This window comes from Pavona decussata, unplaced genomic scaffold, assembly GCF_977016875.1.
Source record: "Pavona decussata unplaced genomic scaffold, jaPavDecu1.1 SCAFFOLD_156, whole genome shotgun sequence".
NCBI classification, from domain to species: domain Eukaryota; kingdom Metazoa; phylum Cnidaria; class Anthozoa; order Scleractinia; family Agariciidae; genus Pavona; species Pavona decussata.
Genome location: NW_028145568.1, coordinates 5,494,435 through 5,516,014, shown reverse-complemented (window position 1 = coordinate 5,516,014; position 21,580 = coordinate 5,494,435). Strand labels below are relative to the sequence as shown.

General features: G+C 37.6%; 2 protein-coding genes and 1 long non-coding RNA gene across 4 annotated transcripts in view; 1 reads left to right on the top strand and 2 right to left on the bottom strand.

Moving 5' to 3' along the window:
• The first annotated feature begins 2,889 nt into the window (after positions 1 to 2,889).
• LOC146465506 (astacin-like metalloprotease toxin 5) lies at positions 2,890 to 12,595 on the top strand. Of its 2 annotated transcripts, XM_085128439.1 has the most exons (8): positions 2,890 to 3,041; positions 6,294 to 6,470; positions 7,821 to 7,944; positions 8,267 to 8,358; positions 9,045 to 9,128; positions 9,733 to 9,875; positions 10,584 to 10,668; positions 11,544 to 12,595. In XM_085128439.1, exons 1-8 carry the CDS (start codon positions 2,978 to 2,980, stop codon positions 11,648 to 11,650), a joined length of 876 nt encoding a protein of 291 aa, XP_084984565.1. In that variant the 5' UTR covers positions 2,890 to 2,977; the 3' UTR covers positions 11,651 to 12,595. The 2 variants fall into 2 exon arrangements, with proteins under 2 accessions (XP_084984565.1, XP_084984566.1); XM_085128440.1 differs by lacking the exon at positions 9,045 to 9,128.
• Positions 12,596 to 13,418: 823 nt separating this feature from the next.
• LOC146465492 (uncharacterized) overlaps positions 13,419 to 21,580 on the bottom strand; it is a 168,288-nt gene continuing 160,126 nt past the window's right edge. The window contains exon 2 of the long non-coding RNA XR_014868240.1: positions 13,419 to 14,814. This is a non-coding gene — a long non-coding RNA (uncharacterized LOC146465492). The remainder of the gene's footprint in view (positions 14,815 to 21,580) is intronic.
• On the bottom strand, positions 14,887 to 17,697 carry LOC146465505 (NAD(P)H-hydrate epimerase-like). The gene is made up of 3 exons (XM_085128442.1): positions 17,340 to 17,697; positions 16,496 to 16,754; positions 14,887 to 15,336 (listed from the first exon to the last, which is right to left on the bottom strand). The coding sequence occupies exons 1-3, from the start codon at positions 17,679 to 17,681 to the stop codon at positions 15,131 to 15,133; spliced, it is 807 nt and encodes a 268-aa protein (XP_084984568.1). The 5' UTR covers positions 17,682 to 17,697; the 3' UTR covers positions 14,887 to 15,130.

The following is a 21,580-nucleotide window of genomic DNA, read 5'->3' as shown; positions in this document are numbered from 1 at the left end:
CGCAAGTTATGTAAATAATTCATGAAAACAAAAATGAAATCTATAATAATAATAAGACTATGTGCCTCACTTGGTGACAAATATTGTATGACCTTCTATTCTTCACCCAGGACCATAGCTTCTCAGGACATTGCCCTCTGGTGGGGAGAACTTTCACCCAGTTTTATTCGATACTGCTGCTTTAACAACACTAGAGAACTTTACAGTAAGAAGACCAGTAATTTCTGCAACTGAGCGACGGCTTTTTATCCAAGTGGCTCCACTGGTGAATGACCTAACAACTATACTTAAACTCAGGTCTCGTGGGAAGAGTTAAAACTCTATTTTTGTAACTCGAAGGTTAACCATGACTTTGGTAGCATTGTCGCTTTACATATACAGTTTATGGCCCGTTTAAACTGTTTTAACTTTTGCTTCAACATGCGTTCAACACAGCTGTTGAACCAAATGGTGGGGGGGGGGGGGGGGTGGGGAGGAGGGGATGGGGGGGGAGGAGGTGTTTGAACAGGTCGTTTAACATTGATGAAAAGCGTAAAATACTGTTGAAAGCTTGTTAAAGATGTGTTGAATCAAATTTAAATTGGTTCAAACTTCCATCCTACATCGATTCAATATTTCCTTTGTTCTTGAAAATGTTGAATGGCGTTGAAACCTTTTGAACACTTCGTTCATCCGACATTTGCCCAACATCCATTCACTTTTCGTTGAACAAATGTTGGGCAAATGTTGAAACTGTTTAAACGGGCCTTTACTTTTACAGTTTATTACCTGAGCACTCACGAAAAGTTGTACCATAGAGGTAAAATGCAAAAAAATAACTGTTAGCTAGGTTATTTAACACGTCTCTTCATTTTTGACTCAAATAGGGGAACTCAATACCTTAATTTATTTATTGATATGTTCACTGCGCAGTCCTCTTGATATATCCGGGTATTGTGTAGGTTGCATTAAGGTTATACGATTAGGCAAGGCTTTAACAATTTCAAATACAATTTTTAAGGTTACTTTTTGACCTTTAGTTCTTGTTTAAGGATATTTCTTCTTCTTCTTCTTCTTCTTCTTCTTCTTCTTCTTCTTCTTCTTCTTCTTCTTCTTCTTCTTCTTCTTCTTCTTCTTTGTATTGTGGAACACGAGTGAGAGTAGAAAAAGCAAACTGATATGAGTACAAGTAGAGTTTTTTCACATGAACACAAACACCTGATGTTCCCACCATTAGGCCGTCAAAATCCCCCAAACGCCTTGTGCGATCCCAACCCAATGTGTTCTATTTTTCAAAAAGTCTAGAGTATTCTCCAATTGATGCCTCTTCTTCAGCAATTGCGAACGGTTTCTCTGACATATTGCCATTCGGAAAAACGTTTCACTTTGCAACAGTTAATTAAATTCTCGTCGAACGAACTAGACAAACATGGTGAAGAAACTTGCCTTCTTGTTATTCTTCGTGTTAAAATTTAGCCTTTGCGCATGCTCGCCGATTGAGTAGAAAAATACAAAAGATTTTATGCCCAATCATGAGCCAGTATTTGCTGTGCCTTTGCGCGTAAAGTGTCTGTCGCCAGGGTCTCTTACTTTTTTCCCTACTTTTCTTAGTCGAACATTTTCCGTCCGTTTCGACTTTTTTCTCTTTCTCACTATCTGCCCCAGCCCACTGCGTATAGCAACAGCTACCTGGGAGGCGGCGTGGTCTAGTGGTTAGGGCGTCGGACTCTGACCACTTGGATTTGTTTCACGGTAGCCCCGTTTTCAATTCCAAGGCCACGCTTTGTAAATAGCCAACTGGTTTACCTTCCACCAGTTGGGATTTTTAGCATATGTTATTTTCTGTTTGTATATTTATTTCACTGATTTATAGTGTCCTCAATTAGCGCTACAATGCTAAATACTTGGACACTTCAATAAAATATTTTTTCTATTTATTATTACCTACGGGCTAGAATAAGCCTTTTCGTTCTTTTCTTTTCCTTTTCTTTTGTCTCTTTGTTTGTTGCTGTTGTTAGTTGTAAGGTCCTATTTTTACTTGGGGTGAATAAAGTATTTGTTGATCGGCTTAAAAATATGAGACAGCGTTTCCCATAATCAATTAAAATTAATAGGCGACAAGTTATCCTACCCAACGGTCCCCAGTGGTACAACAGCAGACTTTAAAAATAAAATTCGCGACCGTACGAAGAAACAAGACGGAAATTCTTTCATACAACGCTTTTTGGATGAAATGGCATAGCTAGTTTCCAATTACACTCGCCCCTCCACCTCTCCCTAACCTGTAAAAACTAAAACCCAAACCAGTGGCATTGAAGGATGCGTGTGAAGTTATGGTGGCCATGTTGGTGGATAGGAACAATAAGATTTTTCTCCCCTGGGAATTAACTTCCATTTTTATGCAAACCTTGAGAGCCAATTTCCTTTTGTTTTGTCCAGCAACATGGCGGCATGCAATCCACCTATAACAGGAAAAAAGAAAGTTATATTTACCCGAAATAAAGTTTTATTACCGTCGTGGTCTTAGCTATGGTTACTCGCTCAATGGTTAACAAGAAACGGACAAAAGCAAACTGTGGTTTTGTGAGTCTGCTTATTCCAGCTATCATCATCGTTAACTTACATTCCAGTTTTCGAATCTCAGGCAGTCCTCAGTCTACACAGACGAACATGAACCAAGCATATTATAAAAAAAGCTATGCATATCGTTAATTGTGGCGGTCAAGCCAAACAGGCCGTAGCTAGAAATTCTAAAAATGTATGTCAATGAAATTGATCGATATTGCATCATAGCCGAGCGGCCTCAATAGCTGAACATTGTCATGTCGGGGGATTTCCAAAGCGGGTATTGGATGCTTAAGACCACGAGATTCCTGATGGAATATTATTAACGCTTGACGATAATTTATATAGATGTTTAACATGAACTATCAATGTGAGGAAGACATATTTTACTGCATTCTTAAGTCGTTCTCACCTTCCTGTGCAGGAAAGGGAAATGATGTGGCTGATAATTATTTTGTTGGTTAGGGCAGTGGTCACCAAAGATAACAATCCTGAGGGTAAGCTACGATTTTTCATTTGTTTGCAAGTAATATAATTATTTATAACTGTAATTCGTTCGCACGCGTGTTTCTATTCGGTTTCTGTATAAAAAAAAAGAGGAACGCAATGGTGTCGTAATGAGTGATCTCAAGATAGGATCTTGTTGGAATTGTTTGAATAAATTTACTGCTGCAAAAATGATTTCAGAAAGTTCTGTGCAGGCAAATTAAATAATTAATCGGCCGTTTGTAAAGAAAAGTTTGCTAGATAATGTTTTGTCGTCGGATGGTGAGTTTCAGATTGACGATCCTACCAAAAGCGCAAATACTTATAATAACATTTCTGGAAGAGTAAAAAGAGGAACATAGTTATCGGAGTGTTTCGTGTCTCAAAATAGCCGATTGGTCCAGTCATTCCCACTGAAAATTGCGTCTTGTAGAGGAATTGACTGTCTACTTCTTTCATTCAGATAGAAGTTAAGGGAATCAATGATGCCTAGTTATTTTACTAAGAAATCACGAAAATTGTTTCTATATTATCGGTTGGTATTCCGTTAATAATACTCTGTATTTCTTCTCTGAGTTTCGAAAGTCTGCTCAGATCAGTCAGACCTAGATAAGAGTGGTACTGAAAAATGACTGTTCTTGGTGAAGATAATTTCACTCCCAAAATGGTCTATTTCAAGGGTACATTTAACTGACTTTTACGTTACACTGGATAATGCTTATTCATAGCAACGTTGATATATACCAATTGTTGGTTTGTAGGGCTCTCCGATATATCTCAACAACAGAAATCAGCTATTCCAATAAGATGAGTCATTTGAGCTGAAAAATTAGAGAGCCTACAAACCTCACAAGCTTCATTACCAATCCTCTTATTTCACCACGCGTGCTATTTTCTTGGTTTTGGAAAACAATATTTACCAACTAGGTAAAAAACGTAAACCATTTGGCGTCTCTGACGCATACGAAAAGACACGAATTGCAGGTTCGTGTAGCCTTTGTGGCGACAAATGTATGAAGAAATCTGACTGATATCGCTTTGTATGCTAAATGCGACAAATGTAACATATTATTTGCCATAATTGAGGGCTATTTTGCATTCATTTACTGAAATACAAAAGAGAATAACCATTTTAAGGAGCCTTGAAAGCGACGGGTTTTTTTCGTGTGTGTTTTTTCTAAGGAACCTTCCAAATAAGAGGCAATTCAGTAAGGGTGGCGATTTTAATGTTATGAGTTTTAAAGTGGCAAGTTTTAAGAAGCCTCAGGAGGGGAAATGTCAAGGACTTAAAGGTGGTTCCATCTTTACATCCTTGAGTTATGTAAGGTGTCTAAAGTTATTTAGATAGATCATGATTTTCTGGACCAGTCGTGTCAGGTAGAATTTAAACAAGAAATGTTTCATTCTCACCGGACTAGTGCGGTTCACCCAGGTCAACAAAAAGCTAATATAATTACACCGTTGATTTTCTACTTGACGCCGGAACATCCAAAGTTTGCATATTGTGCCTTCAAGCAAAAAAGCACAAAAACCTCTCCATAGAAAATTCAGAACTATTATACAGTAAAAGTATTATGTCAACAAACTGTATGATAGCCATATCTTCACGCAAATATGATGTACTCTCACTTCGATCAGGGGCACCCAACGCGTCAGGACATTTAAGACAAATATCAGGCTAAATATGTCGTCTCCTTTGCCCACTGATCATCTTGTGTTCTTTTAACGAGTGACGTATTTGTGTAAGCCAATACATATTGATCGGTTCGGAGGCTTAGCCGAAAATTTAAATTGCAGAAAGTTTTGGGGAACGAAATCTTATTCCTCGAATTTAAAATGCTAGCTGACGTTTGTTCGTGTTTTGACGACATATTTGCGCGACGAAAACGAAAGAAATTAGTTTTCATGTAACACAACTTTGAGGTGACATTTTACCGCAGAAAACTTGATATTGTCGTTAACTGACTAGATCCGACTTTTTGAGGCGATTCTTAAAGGCCTTTCGAACAGGCATCCACAGAAATAAACCACTGGTTGCCACTAATCGACAAGAAATATTCCTCGTACATAACATCAGATATTATATTTTAATGACATGTTGTGCAGTTTGCATACTAAAATAGCTTTGTGGCTCTTGATCAAGGATGATGGCACTCAAACACAGCTATTGTTTGTGATATTCCAAGCAAAAGTTAAGCCTTAATATCGGACGATATTTAACAGAGAACTTAGTGTGCGTTTCGTTAGGAAAATCCGAATCCGGAGTTTTGATCCAAGCTCACTCGGATCATGGTGCATCAAAGGAACCGACGAATCCTTACCATGATCTGACTGATCTTGGATCAAAAATCCGGATTCGGATTTTCCCAAAGAAACGCACCCTTAGTCATCGACATTACAGTAAACATTTGCTTGCTTCGTTTTTCTTTCGCTTCAAGAGAAATTCTGCGAAAATGCTGTGCAGAGTTGAACAGATGTTAGGCCCTATTGTAAACGCATGACGTTTTGTGTACACCTCATCTTCGCTCAGAAGAGCACCGGCTCGACTCACTCAACAACTGCACATTCACTTGTACTGAAATCTGAACTAATAATGAAGTCCACTAAAACAGAGAAGATTAACAAAAAAAATAGGGAAGTTTTCACATGGAAATCTTAAGTTTTGTTTTTTAATCAATGGAGCATATGTAGATTACGTTAGCAATCCTAAGTCCAAAAATTCCCGGCTTCCATGATATATTTTATACTGATTTCCGAGGTTCATCTCGTAGCTCCTGTGACCTATTCCAGCATTACAGAACTATTGTGGTTTATTACTGTAGTTTCCTTGAAAATTATACGTAATTCACCTCCGGTGAAACTTTTTTATTTTTTTTTTCCCAGTAGATGGCCATAGGATCCGCGCGCATTAAATAAAATGCTAGAACATGAAAACAAAACCAGAAACATTTATATCGACTTCAAGTGACGAAAATTTTCATGTTGCAGTCTAATTATTTTGGTACAGGAGTAGGCATGTTCTGGGTAATTTATCTGTCATCTCTTATACCATCTCCTAATCCCTGTTTGCTTTTCAAGTTTTAAAGCCCTCTGGATATTTTCAAGGTGAGTTAAAACACGATGGCTAACGTTCTTGCGCTTGCCTAAAAGATCAATTGCCTACAATGCAGACTATTTCAGTCCTTATCGCTTATGATCAACTGATTCTGAATGCATTTCAAGTCCAGTGTAACAGTTCAGGCTATTTTGCATGTGCTTTGCAGAGAATATAGACCTCAATGACCCTCAGCTGTTTGAAGGAGACATTATTTTATCACCACAGCAGCGCAGAAAGGCCGAGATGGGATTGGATGTTTTTAGTCCTGAGAGAAAAAGAGGTTCCAGTAGATTAAAGTTGTGGCCGCGTGGAGTCGTAATCTATGAAGTAGAGCCATTTCTGGGTAAGTCATTACTCTAACATAAAAATTTTTAGGATAACACGTTTTCACTACTACCAGAGCGAAGCTGTAAATCTCAGCTCTCTGATTTAATACATCAGCTGATGACGAAATCTGCGTTCTCTTCGTTGGCGTACGGAAAGGGCGACTTATCATTCATCAATCAATCAGTCAGCCAAACGATCCGGTCAAAAGCCAAATCTATCAGTCTAGTCCGTCAATAGTGTGTCAGTCATTGAGTCAGTCAGTGAGCCTGGTCATTTAATCATTCAGACAATGGGTCACTCGGTCATTCACTGTATGCTTATTTGGCTCATGATCATTAAAACCTACTACCGTGATGCTAACTTATATACATTAAATTGCAACACTGAACCTAGACCAAGGGCCGGAGGACATATAATACCCGCGCAGGCTTTGAACGTTTATACCGTCTTCATTTTAATATTTGCACAAACGATCACATCAACTTTTTCAGAATTTTATCTGGAATCAATTTGGTATCAGGTACGTAGGTCAGGGTTCACTGAATTTTTCAAGATGTTTCTTTTTAAACTCTCAACAGGAAGTGAAGTGATGACATCATATGAGACATGAGGGAGGGGGCACATTATAACATTACTTTCCAGATTACTTCCTAAGTTGGAAAGCCTAGGCTATATAATAATAATAATAATAATAATAATAATAATAATAATAATAATAATAATAATAATAAATAACAGAAACAAAACAGTAGAAACACTCTTCTTCCTATGCTTGTTGGTTTTCAAATAATTGGCTCTTTCCTTATCTTTGAGTACATTATAAAAACACGATATAAAACTTTCGTTACCTGCAGACCTTTGCGATCTCTTTAATTCTTTGAATCAAGTGTTCTCTAATAAAACCAGGGGTTTCTTCTATTGCTAAAATGTTTGGTTAAGCCTTCGAGATTACATACAGTGGGAGATTCTATCGCCAGATTCGGATCACAACGGTGGAATTCTTTCATTACTCATATACGTGAACTCTCTTTCAAGCAATCTAAAACAAATCTTCATCACGGTAAATACGCCATCTTTGAGTTGGGGAATGTTTTTATTGAGTCATCCACTCTTCTTCAAAAATAACCATTTCGCAATATGCTTTTAGTTTTTGGCCTCTTTATGATGTGCTTCAGTCGGTGCTAGTTTATCATGTGCATTATATACTTGGTAGTAAACAATAATAAAATCTTACTAATTTATCTTTCCCACTCAATCGTATTGTACTGATATGAATTCCTTGCTAACTCTGCATGTCGGGTGACCCTTGTCTTGTTCATGAATATACGATTGATTTAATTTCGTACAATACCTGTTCATGTTTCAGCTCGGCATTCTCAAGCAATGGTCGCTCTAAAAGAAGGAATGAATGAATGGATCACAAAAACTTGCATCCGCTTTAGACAAAGAACAAATGAAGGATCGTATGTCAGATTCAAACTTGGTTCTGGGTAAGAAAGGTGACAGCTATGAACAAAAGCATGGCACATTTTAAAGATAATGCTCGCTGATATTTTCAGAAAAAAAATCAATCATTTTGCTGACGTTGTTGTTGTATACGTTACTACTCATTTGTTTTGTTTGTTTACTTAACTTTGTCTAATGTGCCACATGCAGGCAAGCGTTTTCTTCTATTTTTTTACTGTTTCAAATAATAGGGCTAACATCTACTTGTGTATTATGAAAAAACACAAATGAAAATAATAAATTTCAATGATATCGTTAAAAAAAATGGTCTTAGTTGCCTAATTGTTCTTTATTTTAATTTATCAGCTGTTCGTCATACGTAGGAAGAACAGGAAAACTTCAAGATATCACCTTGGGTAAAAGATGCTGGACTAGGGGAGTTGTTGCCCATGAAATAGGTAAATTTCCAGAACTTTCTTGCCTTAGTGCCCTTTACACTTTTTAATTCAATGCCATGGGAATAAGAGGGCGCAACCGTTGTTTTTTTTTTTTTTTTTTTTTTTTCTGTGCGAAGGAATGAGCTGATTATGATGAAATAGACACTGGTTTCGCCATTGTTCACAAGGCAAATCCGGGAGGCATTTGATAACTGGGATAAAATTAAAAATATGCATCAAGATGACAAATTGATATGTTGTTTTTGCTCTTTGTTGAAAGTGAAAGTTTGCAAACAGCTAACCCCTCCCCCCCCCCCCCCCCCCCCATTCTTACCGCGCCCGGCTGCAAAGTTTTGAAGACGTGGAACTTGTGGAACTAGAAATGCCTAAGCGACAAATTTGAAGCAGCCGCTACAACATCACTGACCTATAACCTTACGATTATTAGTATGTTACTACTAACATTGAGTAACAGTAGACTCGTGGGAGTTACGACCATTATCCTAGGTTCATGTGACAAACATCCTGCATACGTACTTCTAGATTCGAATGTCTTAGACGATTTTCTCCTCCACAAAGGCTCCTCGACTTCTCCTTTTTCTTGATCATTCTCATTGATATCCGCTCGATTTACGCAATCTAGGAGAATTGGAGACTGTCAAGTTATCGAGCTGAGGTCTAAAATTGTAAAATCTTTCATTCTACAGGTCATGCTGTCGGATTCTTTCATGAGCAATCTCGCCCTGACAGAGATAACTTTGTTACAATAGTATGGAATAACATACCTACTGGTGAGTATAGGGTACCCAGGTTCAATATCTAGAATTAGTTTTCAATCCATTGTAACACTGCCCAAATATGGTCATGGTACACTGAATATTCGTCGTCTGTAGTCAACAGATGTCCTGCGATATGCGTAACTTCGTGTGTCGAGGAGAGAAATGGCAAAATGAAGACCGTCTCTAGCTCTTCTACAATATAAAACTGTGCTTTTTTTAATCAGTGTGTTGAATAATAAAACAATTATCTTACGCAGTCTTGAGGAATACCTCCTGGTTTTAGCCAACTCGGCCGACGACCTTGTCGGCTTTAGCTAATTTAGTATCAAGCGTTATTCCGAGCGATTTCGCAGGATAATTGCAATTTTTCATGACGTGTGGTGCTGAAGCGCGCCCTTGGACAGGGCTTGTGCGTAGAAAAACTGGGTGTTCATTTTAGCAAATACAATAATTTGTAGGCGGATGTTTTCCCAGGTCAACTGACTCATTGAAATACGGTGGCCATAGATAGTTTAGCCTCCTGACCAAATTCCTCCTCCTATTCCCAATAATGCCAGACTAGCCCAATTTAATTTCCGTTTCAACGGTTTTTTTTTTTTTTAATTTATTGTTTCAGGTAAGAGAAATAATTTTCAGAAGTACGGCAGATCATACATCGATTCTCTTGGAAGTCCATATGATTACGAAAGTTTAATGCACTATGGTAGCAAAGCATTTAGCAGGAACGGTCAGCCCACAATATTGGTTAAGAAGGCAGGGGTATGTTACTTATGACAAGATTAGATTAATTGTTTGTTGTTGCTCTTCTCGTAAATTATTCAAATATGTGCACCTACCTATTTTCGGGCTAATGTGTTTAAAAGCGAGTACATGTACTGTAGTAACTGATCATGTAATATTTTGGAATAGCTATCACAGATAGAATGAACTTTCTCAGTGAAACCTAAGCACACAGGGCAACGGATACGATTGGCCTTTCTAAAAGTTTAATAAAGTGGACTGCATTTTAGCATAGATTAAATGGGAATCAAAGCTTAGCGCTCGGCTAAACTCAATGCACACACATCATTCTAATTGTGTCATAAACTATAATAAACAACAAAAACAAATGCCTTCAAAAACACAACTGTCACATGCATGAAAGCCCAAATTTTTGTATATTTGACAGCATGAACAAAATTGTCAATTGCAAGGTGTAGCTGTGTAGACGTGTAATACCAGTGAACACTGTATCATAACGTACACTTGAATTTACTGTGTAGCCGGATACAACTTGCAATCTAATCTGCCTTTTCGGGAGAAAACAAACCAAAAAACATTGATTTGTAGCAGTTTTACATTTCTTAGGAATAAACGTGTCTGCGCTACCGACTAGCTCTAAAGTGTAAGTGCAAGTTACAGTTGGTTTTTACAGAGAACGAAATTCCTTCAGGAGTGAATTTCAGTTGAAACTGTTTGCTTTTACAGACTGTGGTTGGTCAGCGACTTGGCTTAAGTGCTACTGATGCACAGCAAGCAAACCATATGTACAAGAAAGAATGCAAAGTTGTGGGTGTGTGAAGCTGGTGCTATTTTCCGTTAAAATGTTGTCTAAAACCTGTGTAATTTGTTAAACACTTACTGCACATCAAACATCAACATAACGTACCGGTCCCTCGAAAACCAGTAATTTTCGTATCCCTTGATCACAATGTAACTGTTTTCCTCAAGACCAGTCATAAGTATTTGTTATCTTACACGTATCAAATAATAGAACTAGCTGCGCTAGGCTTGGCATTACTCTAGCAAGAAAATTACAGCCATTGTAAACGCCTATCATATTTTAATAATAATGTTATGGGCAGACAATATGGTACATTTTTCATTTATTTGATTGTTTGATTGATTGATTGATTGATTGATTGATTGATTGATTGATTGATTGATTAATTCAGCAATAACTATAAGAGTTCTTATAGATTTGAGTAAATTACATGAATTAGTTCGTCTCTGGGACTATTCACCGGGAAATATTTACTACGCCTTCGGCGATTAATTGTTAATAAGTATCATCGAACTGCGGATGAAAGAATTAATAAATGAATGACCCTTGCAGTTATGTACGCAACTCAATAGCAAAAGAAAGGCTGGTGAAAAAAAGTTCGTGCTCCACCAACTGAGCTATCAAGCCAACCGGAGAGCTGGTCATTTTGAATTTGTGAATTAGTAATATCCGCATAGCCGGAAACATATAAGTTGTTCTTGCAGATCCTGCCTTAGAATTCACTGGAAATCCTTCTGATTCTTTGGCTTGCTTTCATTGATATTATCAGCTTTTTTACTTAAACGTATGCGGCCCCGATAAAATTATGTCACGTGAATTAAAAAAAAAAAAAAAGGTTATGTTTATTTTCCTTTCATGTTTTTTTTTTTTTTTTTTTTTTTCAGCTAATTGTCAGGACAGTGCTCGTGGCTTTTGCAGATTTGTTGCTGCATCTTGTCGCTTCAGCGGCATCATCAGAATGTACTGCAAGAAAACTTGCAATATTTGCTGAAATTATTAAAGCAACCAGAACGAATGCAGTTGACTGTAACGATCACAGTAGCCGACTGTGGTGTCTTGCAACGAATCTATCATTACCAGATTATCCTATTTTATATTACTTCATGTTTTCTTCTTTTTGTTTCTTTTAATTTCTGTGTATCAGTGGAGTGATTGGTCCTCCATCCTAACGCCTCGCCTCTTCGTCTTGCCGAGGTCGAGCGATTAAGAGAGCCTGGTAACTAGTGAGTAAGGCCTTGCGGTTTTTTGTTGTGAGGGAAGCTCGAATTTATTATTATAGATGAACTTTATCGAGTTTGAAGCAACTGAAACAGCCCTTTGGTGGATAATTGTGATGCTAAAAAAAAGCATAAGAGAATGAATTTATGAAGATCAAGCCCTGGCGGGTATAATTTAGTCGTACTTATAAGTATCGATGTAAACAAACACGAAAACCTTTCGGAGTCATAAATGATAATTCAGCATAATTCAAGAAATGCCTCGCCGTGCACCTCGTTACAATCCTACGGCCTTACGAATATGGAGGATACTGAAGAAAATGGGAATAGTTTCACCTCAAGGGATATTGCTGTCGTTTCTCTTCTGGAGTCTATTCATATGTTTCACCTATTTCACGTACATGGAAGTGAGCAAGATTCTTGCAAACTTGGAGGCTAGGAAACTTAACACGTCTAGACTGTATCCAAGTGTGCTGATTAAAAGAGAAGATTCGACAGCTGCAGTGCTTGGACCGACTCAGATTCTGAGTTCCAAGTGGGATGCATTTAATGGCGTCTTTAAAACGTACTGGAATAACAGGTCATACGTAGGAGATTTTGTGAATTTTCTGAAAGACAAGACACTAAACATGACTTCAATTAATTTTAACTCTTACCTACGTAGTTAGTCCGTGCATGCTGCATGCTAGATGTTCATGTAGTAGTTCCGATCTAAAGCAGGAAGTAGCTCTAGTTTTCCAGTTCATCAGGCTTAATACTCTCAATTGCTAGCAATATAATCCTTTTTAGGGGTGGTGAATGAAATTCAATACTAGGAATTTTCCTGCCAGTCCAAGGCTTTCTTCTAAGCCTGGCAAAATAAACTGTTATATCCTTCAAATTTGAGTAAAGGTAAATTGGCCACCGTAAAGAGAGTCGAATGCTGACGTTACGTTTTGAGCATATTATAGTCCTTCATCAGAGCAAATCCAGTAGTGGTCAATTTACCTTTAGTTATCAACTCTGTTGATAAACCACACATGTGTTTCTTCTCCCCATCGATGCAGCACTGCAGTTTCATTATAAACTAACTCTCTATTTCCATGTAAGGCATTTTGTATTTAATGCCCTGGCCACTGAGTGGTAGAAATTTCTTGAAAATGATGAGTGGTGTTTCAATGAAGCCCTGACAAATCCTAACTTTCTTGCAAAACATTTTCTTTTTGGTTCAGCAGTGTTAATATTTAGCTATCCATGTTTGATACACTTTTATGGGATAAATGTGTGGCTTGTGATCAAACATTTTGGAGCTTCTTGGAGAGCCAGCTTCTTCAAAAATAAATGACATCCCTGGGTTTCTCTTAATGTAAATTGTAAAATGAATTCAAGCTGTGCCCACAAAAAGATCCTGGTGGCTATCAGATTCTTGTTTTAAATTTTGATCCTCCCCCCTCCCAATATAGATCGAGGTAAGTAGAAGTTTTACCATAATTATAATACATACTACAATGATTCAAATTGATTTGTGTACATGTACTACTGAGTTGGAAAACCATCCGCATGTAGTCTGACAATGAGTTTTAATTTGTATCAACGGTGAAAAAAGGCATTCATAGGAAAGGTGGTACGGCAGGCTTTGCTAATAATATTTTCATACATGCTGAATTAAGAGGTTGCTCTATTATTGATCTACTATAATCACATTGATTTTTTGCTTGGGTGGTGTCCTCAGGAACTCAAGAGTGTCTGTTCATGCCCTTCATTGTAACTACTCCTACATTAATTTACCACTGACTACAGACAAACTAAATACAGTGTAACCAAATTAATTTAAAATGATAATGAACACCGCTAATAATTGGCAGAACTCACTGCTAACCAGGGTCAATTTTAAGAATAAAATAATACTTTCATAAAGCTTTCAAAACAGACACCATTTTTTTAAATTAAATTCAGTTTTTTTAACTTTGGAAGTAACTGAATGAAGACAATGAACATTTCTTGTTTCAAGAACAAGATATAAATACTTTTGAATAAAATATTTTAAAAACAGTCTGAAGTTTCTTTCTTGGGGAGGAATAAAATGTTAATAATAATGATGATGATGATGATGATGATGATGATGATACTGCAAGGCATGTGCCCTGTATTCCTTGATAAAGTTTTTCATTAGTTTTTTTATGATATCTTGTCATATGGAAAAAAAAAAGACTGTCTTGATCAAAATTGGAAACTGATAATGGCCAGCTCATATTGTTTTGAAGTTAGTTGATCATTTGATGTGGAATAGGGATACCACCACAAAGTTTGACGAATGTGTATGTGTATTCAAGTTCCTGCCAATGTGTATTCAAGTTCCTGAAGATACAGCGTACCTTATCCTCTGCATGGGATATTTCTAAGACCTCTCTATATCCCTCTGTATTACTTTCAGTATTTAATTTGTAGGTTTTGAGTACCCCCATCACCCTTCTCCTCTGGAGTTTTCCATTATTTCTGTGACAGAGATGGATATTTTTTGGAACTACTGTACGCAATAAATGGCAGAAAGTAAGGTGCACAGGGCTGTCAGAGGAAATTGTCAAGTGTAATCCTTCCAGGATCTATACTTGTCTATAACATTCTTAGGTCCCAAAGTTTAGGAACACTTGTCTCTCTTGAATGAGTCCACCTCTCAATTACTAAGTCGCCCTTGGCAGATCTAGCAGTTGGGTTCAGTGATTCTGGATCCCCTTCAAAATCTGAATTGTGTTTGACATAGAAAGAATGCACTCCTTATTGTATTTGGAGTCGAGATTGTACAGGACAATGAATGGATCGGATCTTGGGATGAGTATCTGGCATCCCCGCCTATTTTGCGGGGGTGGATGACATCATCACCAACTTGGCAAAGGAGAGAGAGAGAGAAAGCCTGGGATTGAGATCATTGAATGCACTCCCTGATCTTTTGATTAAATTACTAGTTCTTATTAGTGTACCTGTGCTACTGCAACTCATTTTTCAAGGACACAAAAGTAATGCAAAAATAAAGTCACATGCCACATTATGTTTATATCCACACCTGGTCAACTTTTTGAGCCCTGGTTAAGCATTTGATCATCTGATGATCAAATTGGTTTTTACAATACTTTTAAAAACACTGCATGACCTCTTTGCCAGGACCCAAACAATCCTTGCCTGCCTTGTAAGCTAACATCAATTCTATTTTCTCTTTTAGTTGCTGAAAACTTGAATGCTTACAAATGACTATTTTTACAGATATGTGTCTGTGGTAGTCATTCTGACAATAGCACACACGGCTCTGTTTCTGGATAATCTGGTAGAGATAAGTCGTACTTTTGAGCCAGAGAATCAGGTACAAATCTGCCTCCCAGGAAATGAAATCTCCCTTTAAAATGCTTTGCACAGAGTTTTGGGGCTGTTAGGGAAATCAGGAAGTCTGGTTTAATTCCATCAGGATTTCCATCTTCTACATTCCAACCTAAGGGTGTAAAAAAAAAAAACAGAAAAATAAGTAGTGAGTTCCATAAAGGTGCCTTTCTACATCTACATGTAATGTCTGATGGTATTTTGTTTGCTAGGAGATTTATTTCATCACTCCATAGAGAATTTAAAGGTGTGCATAAAATTGAGTGTGAAACCTTGTCACCAAATTCTTCGAACCTGCTTTTTAATTACAAGTTTAGATAAGTTTAAATACAAATACTGTACTTATGCCATTTGTATTATATTTCCTTTTTTTAGTTGCAATTTATAAAATAAATATATGCCAAACAGAAAAGACACTACCAAGAAATATGCAATGAACTATTAATAAATGAAGGGCCAATGTCACAGGTGACATCCCAGTTGCATTGGCTTGATGGCTCAGTTGGTAGAGCACTGCAATGGTACATGCAAATTGTGATCATGAGTTCAAATCCTGTTCAAGCCTGAATTTTTTCATGCTTTCTTTCCCTGTAATGGTCTTTCATTTATTAATTCTTTCAACAGCAGTTCAAATAAATATGAATTTCATATATCCCACTTCCATTTCATTTATTGACTATATATCATCCACAGAATGAATGTCAGATATTTTACTTCCATCTCATTACTATGAACAATATTTTATCATAAATTCACATATTTATGACTAGTTCCCAGCTGGCTTGAAAGCTCAGTTCTTGGTAGACACTGCATACACCATTATTGCAGAAGTCATGGCCGGGTTCGAAACCCATTCAAGCTTGAACTTCTTTCCGGCTTTCTTTTCACAGTTGCGTGCAAACTATATTGTGAGTTGCAAACATAGATGCAAATCGTTCCCTCATTTACTAATTCTTTCATCTGCTGTTCAAATAAAAAAAATATGAATTTCATATATTCCACTTCCACAATAGATTATTAAAAAATATTAAAATATTCAGCACATGTTCATTATACAGGCATTTTATTTAACATTGTCTGATTTTAAAGCCCCATCCTTGTCAAGCTTATGTGACAAGGCCAAAGGCAGTCTGGGTAGCTGTAAATCTTGTAATTTACTGTAACTGTAATTTTATTATTGCCAGTGCCATAGGATAGGAGAAAATGACTTGCTTCCTCTGACCTATTGCTAACTTGATAGGTAGAGTCTACTGTTTGTGCATCCAACTGACCTGATGGGATGTCCACAGAGCAAACAGGAACTTTGACTCGTGCCAATGTTGATAATACATCTCCAAATGGTGGTCTGGCATCCCCCTTAAAACTGAAACCAAAAATTGCATCCACCACCAGCCTGTACTTATCATCAATCTGCTCTGATGATGGCATCTCACTGAGGAATGGTATGTCCATCTTGTTGCACTGTGTCACAAGGTTGTTAAATAGCTCTTTGTTTGGCTTCTTGGGGTAATATATCATGGGGCTGTAACCCTGACAAAGCACATGCAAACAAATCTCTATATAAACAACATAACAAACCTTAATTAATTTATTCTTGAAGAAATTCATCAGGCTAGTAGAAGATAAACAGTCGATTTACATGTTCTTACATCATAGCCAGTTTTATATTAATGTCTTATTAATGCTGACAGTTTCTGACACTTTTCATGTTTTTCAAGTTTGATAAAGATGGCTGACAGTCATCGAAACTGTCAGTATTAATAAGACGTTACTATAAGACTGGCTATGATGTTAAGAACGTTTAAATCGACTGTCTTAATTAATTTAATTTGCATAAAATTAAGGCATTAGAAGAAACTCAAATCAGTTCATGCTGATGATGTTAATTTTCCCCAGTTGGGAAATATGCACTTGTAGAGTCAAGATCTTCTTCATGTGAACACCTCTTGATAGCATTACACTTTGCCTAAAAAAATCTTGATCACTTATAAAAGACAAGAATTAGTGTTAGACTGGGAACTAGGATGAGGTGGTCGGTAGGCCATAATTTATTAGATGATACGTTTAATGAAAGAAGCATAATTAAAGATCAAGTGAATAGAACAACGGACTCACAAACATCTTGAGATGTCTGGCTGCTACTAATCCATCTCCTCCATTGTTACCAGGCCCGCTACAGACGAGAACTGGGCCTCTGGGATAAGCCTTTGTCAATGCTACTGCCACACTCAGTCCAGCCAGTTCCATCAACTGGTCCACGCTAAACGAGTACTCATTAAACAGTTCTTGATCGATCATTTGAGCTTCGTTTTGGTTTAAATACTTCATTGTTGTTCTAGCTGTACAGAAGGACTTAAAGAAGCGAGGAAATCGACCGCAAAGCGAGGTGGTACGGAAAATCATGAGCCCTCCAAAACTACTCAAAATTCCCAGAAGAGCGAACAACTTCCAGGCCATGCCTGCGATATCAAGTATGAGCAGCGGCTATTCCTAGTAGTCGTGTTGTCACACAATCACAGGAGCAAGGCAAACTTTATCACGCAACGCTAGCGTGACTAAAACACGGCGAAGGCTTTTATCCCAAATTAGCTTTCGATAATTTCTTTGTGTGTGTAATGAAACACAAGTAAAACATATTTACCAAAACAATTAAACAACCCCTTCAAATTACTGAGGTTGAATTCACAGCGAGACTAGTAGGTCTTGTGAAAATTTGCGTGCACGGCCGCCAACTACTTCACAGAGTGAAAAGCAAAGGGGAGAGGGGAGGAAAGGGAGGGGGCAAAAACACTAGAGAGGGAATTGCCAGAAGCCCACTTCCCTTTTCGTTACAACTTTTACGCTACTTTCCCCGCTGCACTTGATACGAAACTAATGTTGATTTTTTTTTGCTGACTGGCTAAAAGCTCTAAAAATTGTTTCTGTTTTTTGAATTTCCATACAGTTACATGGTATTGAGGAGATTTCCTACTGGGGCTATCAAACAATTCTGATTCCCGCCTTTTTGCTAATGATGAGACGGTCGTAAACAATTATTGTTTCAATTATTCATCATGATGGGCATTCCTTGTTAACCCGGCATGCCTGTCAGAATCGTTTTTTTTTTTTTTTTTTGGTCAAGTTCTCAGCAACTGAACTGTGGAACTGCTAAGTTCCAAATGGGATATTTTTCATTAACTTCCTTTAATATAAAACAAGGTGTTTTGTAACATTGCAGTTCAAAAACAGAGCGCACTTAGTCACATCACCCTGTACTGCTGAGGTGCAAGATGAGTGGAGCTTTTGAGCGAATTCGATGAAAAACGAACGTTCTCAATAAGAATGGGCGTGCTAATAAAATTCTATGCTATCGGTTTTGTCTATTTTCGCTTTTCAGTTGAATGTTGCTTTATGATTTCTTTTAGAAAGTAACGTTGCTCCAGTCTTGCTGCCTTACCGCCTATTTGCCGGAATTGTAACCGTCTGCACGCACGGATCAAGGTGGCGTGGGTTTGTGGGTAATTTTAGCGTCGGTCCAAGTATTCGAACGCTCAGTTAAAGTGAATATGAACTAAAGAAGCTGATTTGAAAAGATCTTATAAAATAAATGGGAATCAACATCATTTGAAAGATTGTCTCCATCTTGTAACCACTTATGACGTCATCGTTTTCTAATTAAAAACTTGAATATCTCCAGAGATAAGCTATCGCAAAACTAAAAATACCATCCTTCCTCATTTTAAAAAGCCCTTCAGAAAATCTAAATTTCCCCCTTTTTTTTTTTTTGCTTTGCTTCATAGGCACTTTAAAACAGCTCGGTCATTTAGTTCTAGTTGCACAATGCACTCAAAATTACAGCTGCTTGCAGTTATAAAATGACAACTACACTGACAGCAGCTACATCAGTAATTGGTCAATATGGAAAAGAACGACGCAAAAATAACAACTATTCATTGTATGGTCTCAGTTTATTTTATTGAGACACTGATCAATTAAGTTTCTCTTGCGTTTCATCAAGGCGACAATGTGGACGACACTTCTGTTCTGTAAATTAAAGTAAGGCGGAGAAACGATGAATAACTACACTATACTAAGTTCGTTAGATAATGTTTGAAAATAGGTGTAAATTAGGAGTCTAACAGAAAAGAGAGGGAGACTGTGTCTTGCCACGAACGGTATTGGAGACCTGAAACGTTGACATGCAGGAAGTATCGTATGTAAAAAGCTGTGCATGTATTCAGGAGTAACTTATTATTTGCGGAGGTGGGGGGGGGGAGGGGGGGTGTACTTCCCTATATAAAACAATAAGGCACCAAAGGGGTATGGTTTTACCTGCCGTGTTGGTTTAAAATAGGGTAAGGCTGATCAGAAACTGGATACAGTTCTCAGAAGTAAAATGGGGTTGCAAGGCCTACACAACTCATCCTCGCATGTTTACCGATTTCATTTCGTTCTTTGGACTAATTTAGCTTCTGATGCAATATTTACAGTGGATTAACATGGTGATTTGGAGGATTCACATGGTCTGAAACAGAGTATCGAGTTAAGGGTCAGGGACCAGTTGTTCAAAGCCCAATTAAGCAAATCCTGGGTTAACGTGAACTTGATTCCAATTCAATTACTAATCAATAAGCATTTTTCCAAAAAATTTATCCCCTTCAGTTTTATTTTAGACTTTTCTTTATATTTTTACGCTTAAAAACAGATTTTGAAAACATTTTTAACGAGCGAGATGAAAACCTCTGTTAAATTTAATCGGGGATTAGTGTTAATCAGCTTTCAAACAACCGTCCCTGGTCTGAAATAGGGTTGGAAAAAATTGCTTATTTTGGTCGAGCCATACACACCCACCCAACATTGCTTGAGTTCAGCAGAGGTTGCAAGTCTTTTTGCAGTTCTTTTGCATGAAGCTATGTGACGAACAGTACTTTGTGTACTTGCTGCATGAACCCCACGTGTCAACGCATGGTGCTGTCAAAATATCATGTCATAAGAAACGATAACAATCAGTCACTGCATCTGTACTGAGAATACACCACATAACAAGTACGCTGTGTAACGACCAGCTGGCGATCTCGAAATTAGCATCAACAAAAACAACTCCTTGCAACAAAAATTGATTTCAAACAAGCAAAAACTATTAGCAATGCAATGGACCTGCACCTTTCAATTTTCACTGGACCCTGATAGTCTGCGGCTGCATTTTGTTTAGTGGTTGGAGAACGTTGTTCTGTTCTCTTGTTCTCTCTATTAACCGTGCAAGACGTTACAAACTGTGCAGGTCACCACTACCAATGATAACTGCAAACCCGTAACAGCCCATACATTGAGTTGTGTGATAAGTGGCCTGGCCTTGGATTGTTAGCGAGGTTGGGGGTGACCTTAATTTGATACAAACCTATCTGATTTTCATATGTAGATCATGTTGTTCTCACGTTAACTAGTTTGCATTTACATATGAAAAGCAATGAGGTTTGTATCAAAACAAGGTCACCCACAGCCTCGCTTGCTATCAAGGCCAGGCCACTAAGCACATAATTGTAAAATGGCCTATTCGCTAAACCGCTATCATGGCTATTCCTGGCAGATGCAAAATTACACACATACATACCAAAAAGGGGAAAAACAAATTTTACTTCATAAAAGCTGTCTCCGGATAAGTAAAGCTTCATTAGTTATCTCACCAGCTCTCACATAATCCTTGCAGCCAATCCCATACGCCTTGCTAACGGGAAGAATGGGGCAGGGGCCGCTTTTCAACGCTGTCAGCATTTTAGAAGTTTCTCCCTCTTCTGCGAACCTCTTCAAACCCGATTTTTATTTTCAGATTCTTGATGGAATATGTCAGGTTTTGCTATTTTCAAGGGATTGAAAAATTGGCTGTATTGTCTTTTCAGCCTGATTAGCTCTGCATCTTCATTCAGTTTATAGATCACCTCGGAAGTGTCGTGATTTTAATGGATTAAATTACAAAGGGATAGAAACCGTGTTATTTTGGCATAAAGGACTACTCATGTTGAAAGTGGATGGAATTCATGAAATAAGCCTGCAAAAGGATATGGCTGACACTGATTTGCGATCTCTGCATGCTGTTTTCTCTGTCCTAGCTTGATCAGAAATGAAATACAAACAGCGGTAATGAACATAATAAACTTGCGCATTTTATATAACTTGACGTTTCGTAAAGATTGCTTTTCTTAATCTCGGCTACAGACCCCCTTTTCACTATTACATATAAAGTTGTAAAAAACTTTAACGATCACTTTTGAAAATGTATGTTGACTAGCATACGAAACGTCAAGTTAAATAAAATGAGCAAACGTTTATTATGTTTAATTTATTACCGCTGTTTGTATTTCATTTCTGTCCTAGCTGTT

Excerpts from the sequence above, each read along its gene's own strand:
- LOC146465506 (XM_085128439.1), top strand. The coding sequence starts at position 2,978 with ATGATGTGGCTGATAATTATTTTGTTGGTTAGGGCAGTGGTCACCAAA. Across the intron at positions 3,042-6,293 it reads CAAAGATAACAATCCTGAGG|AGAATATAGACCTCAATGAC; the intron begins GTAAGCTACGAT and ends TGTGCTTTGCAG. Across the intron at positions 9,129-9,732 it reads ATGGAATAACATACCTACTG|GTAAGAGAAATAATTTTCAG; the intron begins GTGAGTATAGGG and ends TTATTGTTTCAG.
- LOC146465505 (XM_085128442.1), bottom strand. The coding sequence starts at position 17,681 with ATGGCCTGGAAGTTGTTCGCTCTTCTGGGAATTTTGAGTAGTTTTGGA. Across the intron at positions 16,755-17,339 it reads CCAGACATCTCAAGATGTTT|GGTTACAGCCCCATGATATA; the intron begins GTGAGTCCGTTG and ends GTGCTTTGTCAG. Across the intron at positions 15,337-16,495 it reads CTCTGTGGACATCCCATCAG|GTTGGAATGTAGAAGATGGA; the intron begins GTCAGTTGGATG and ends TTACACCCTTAG.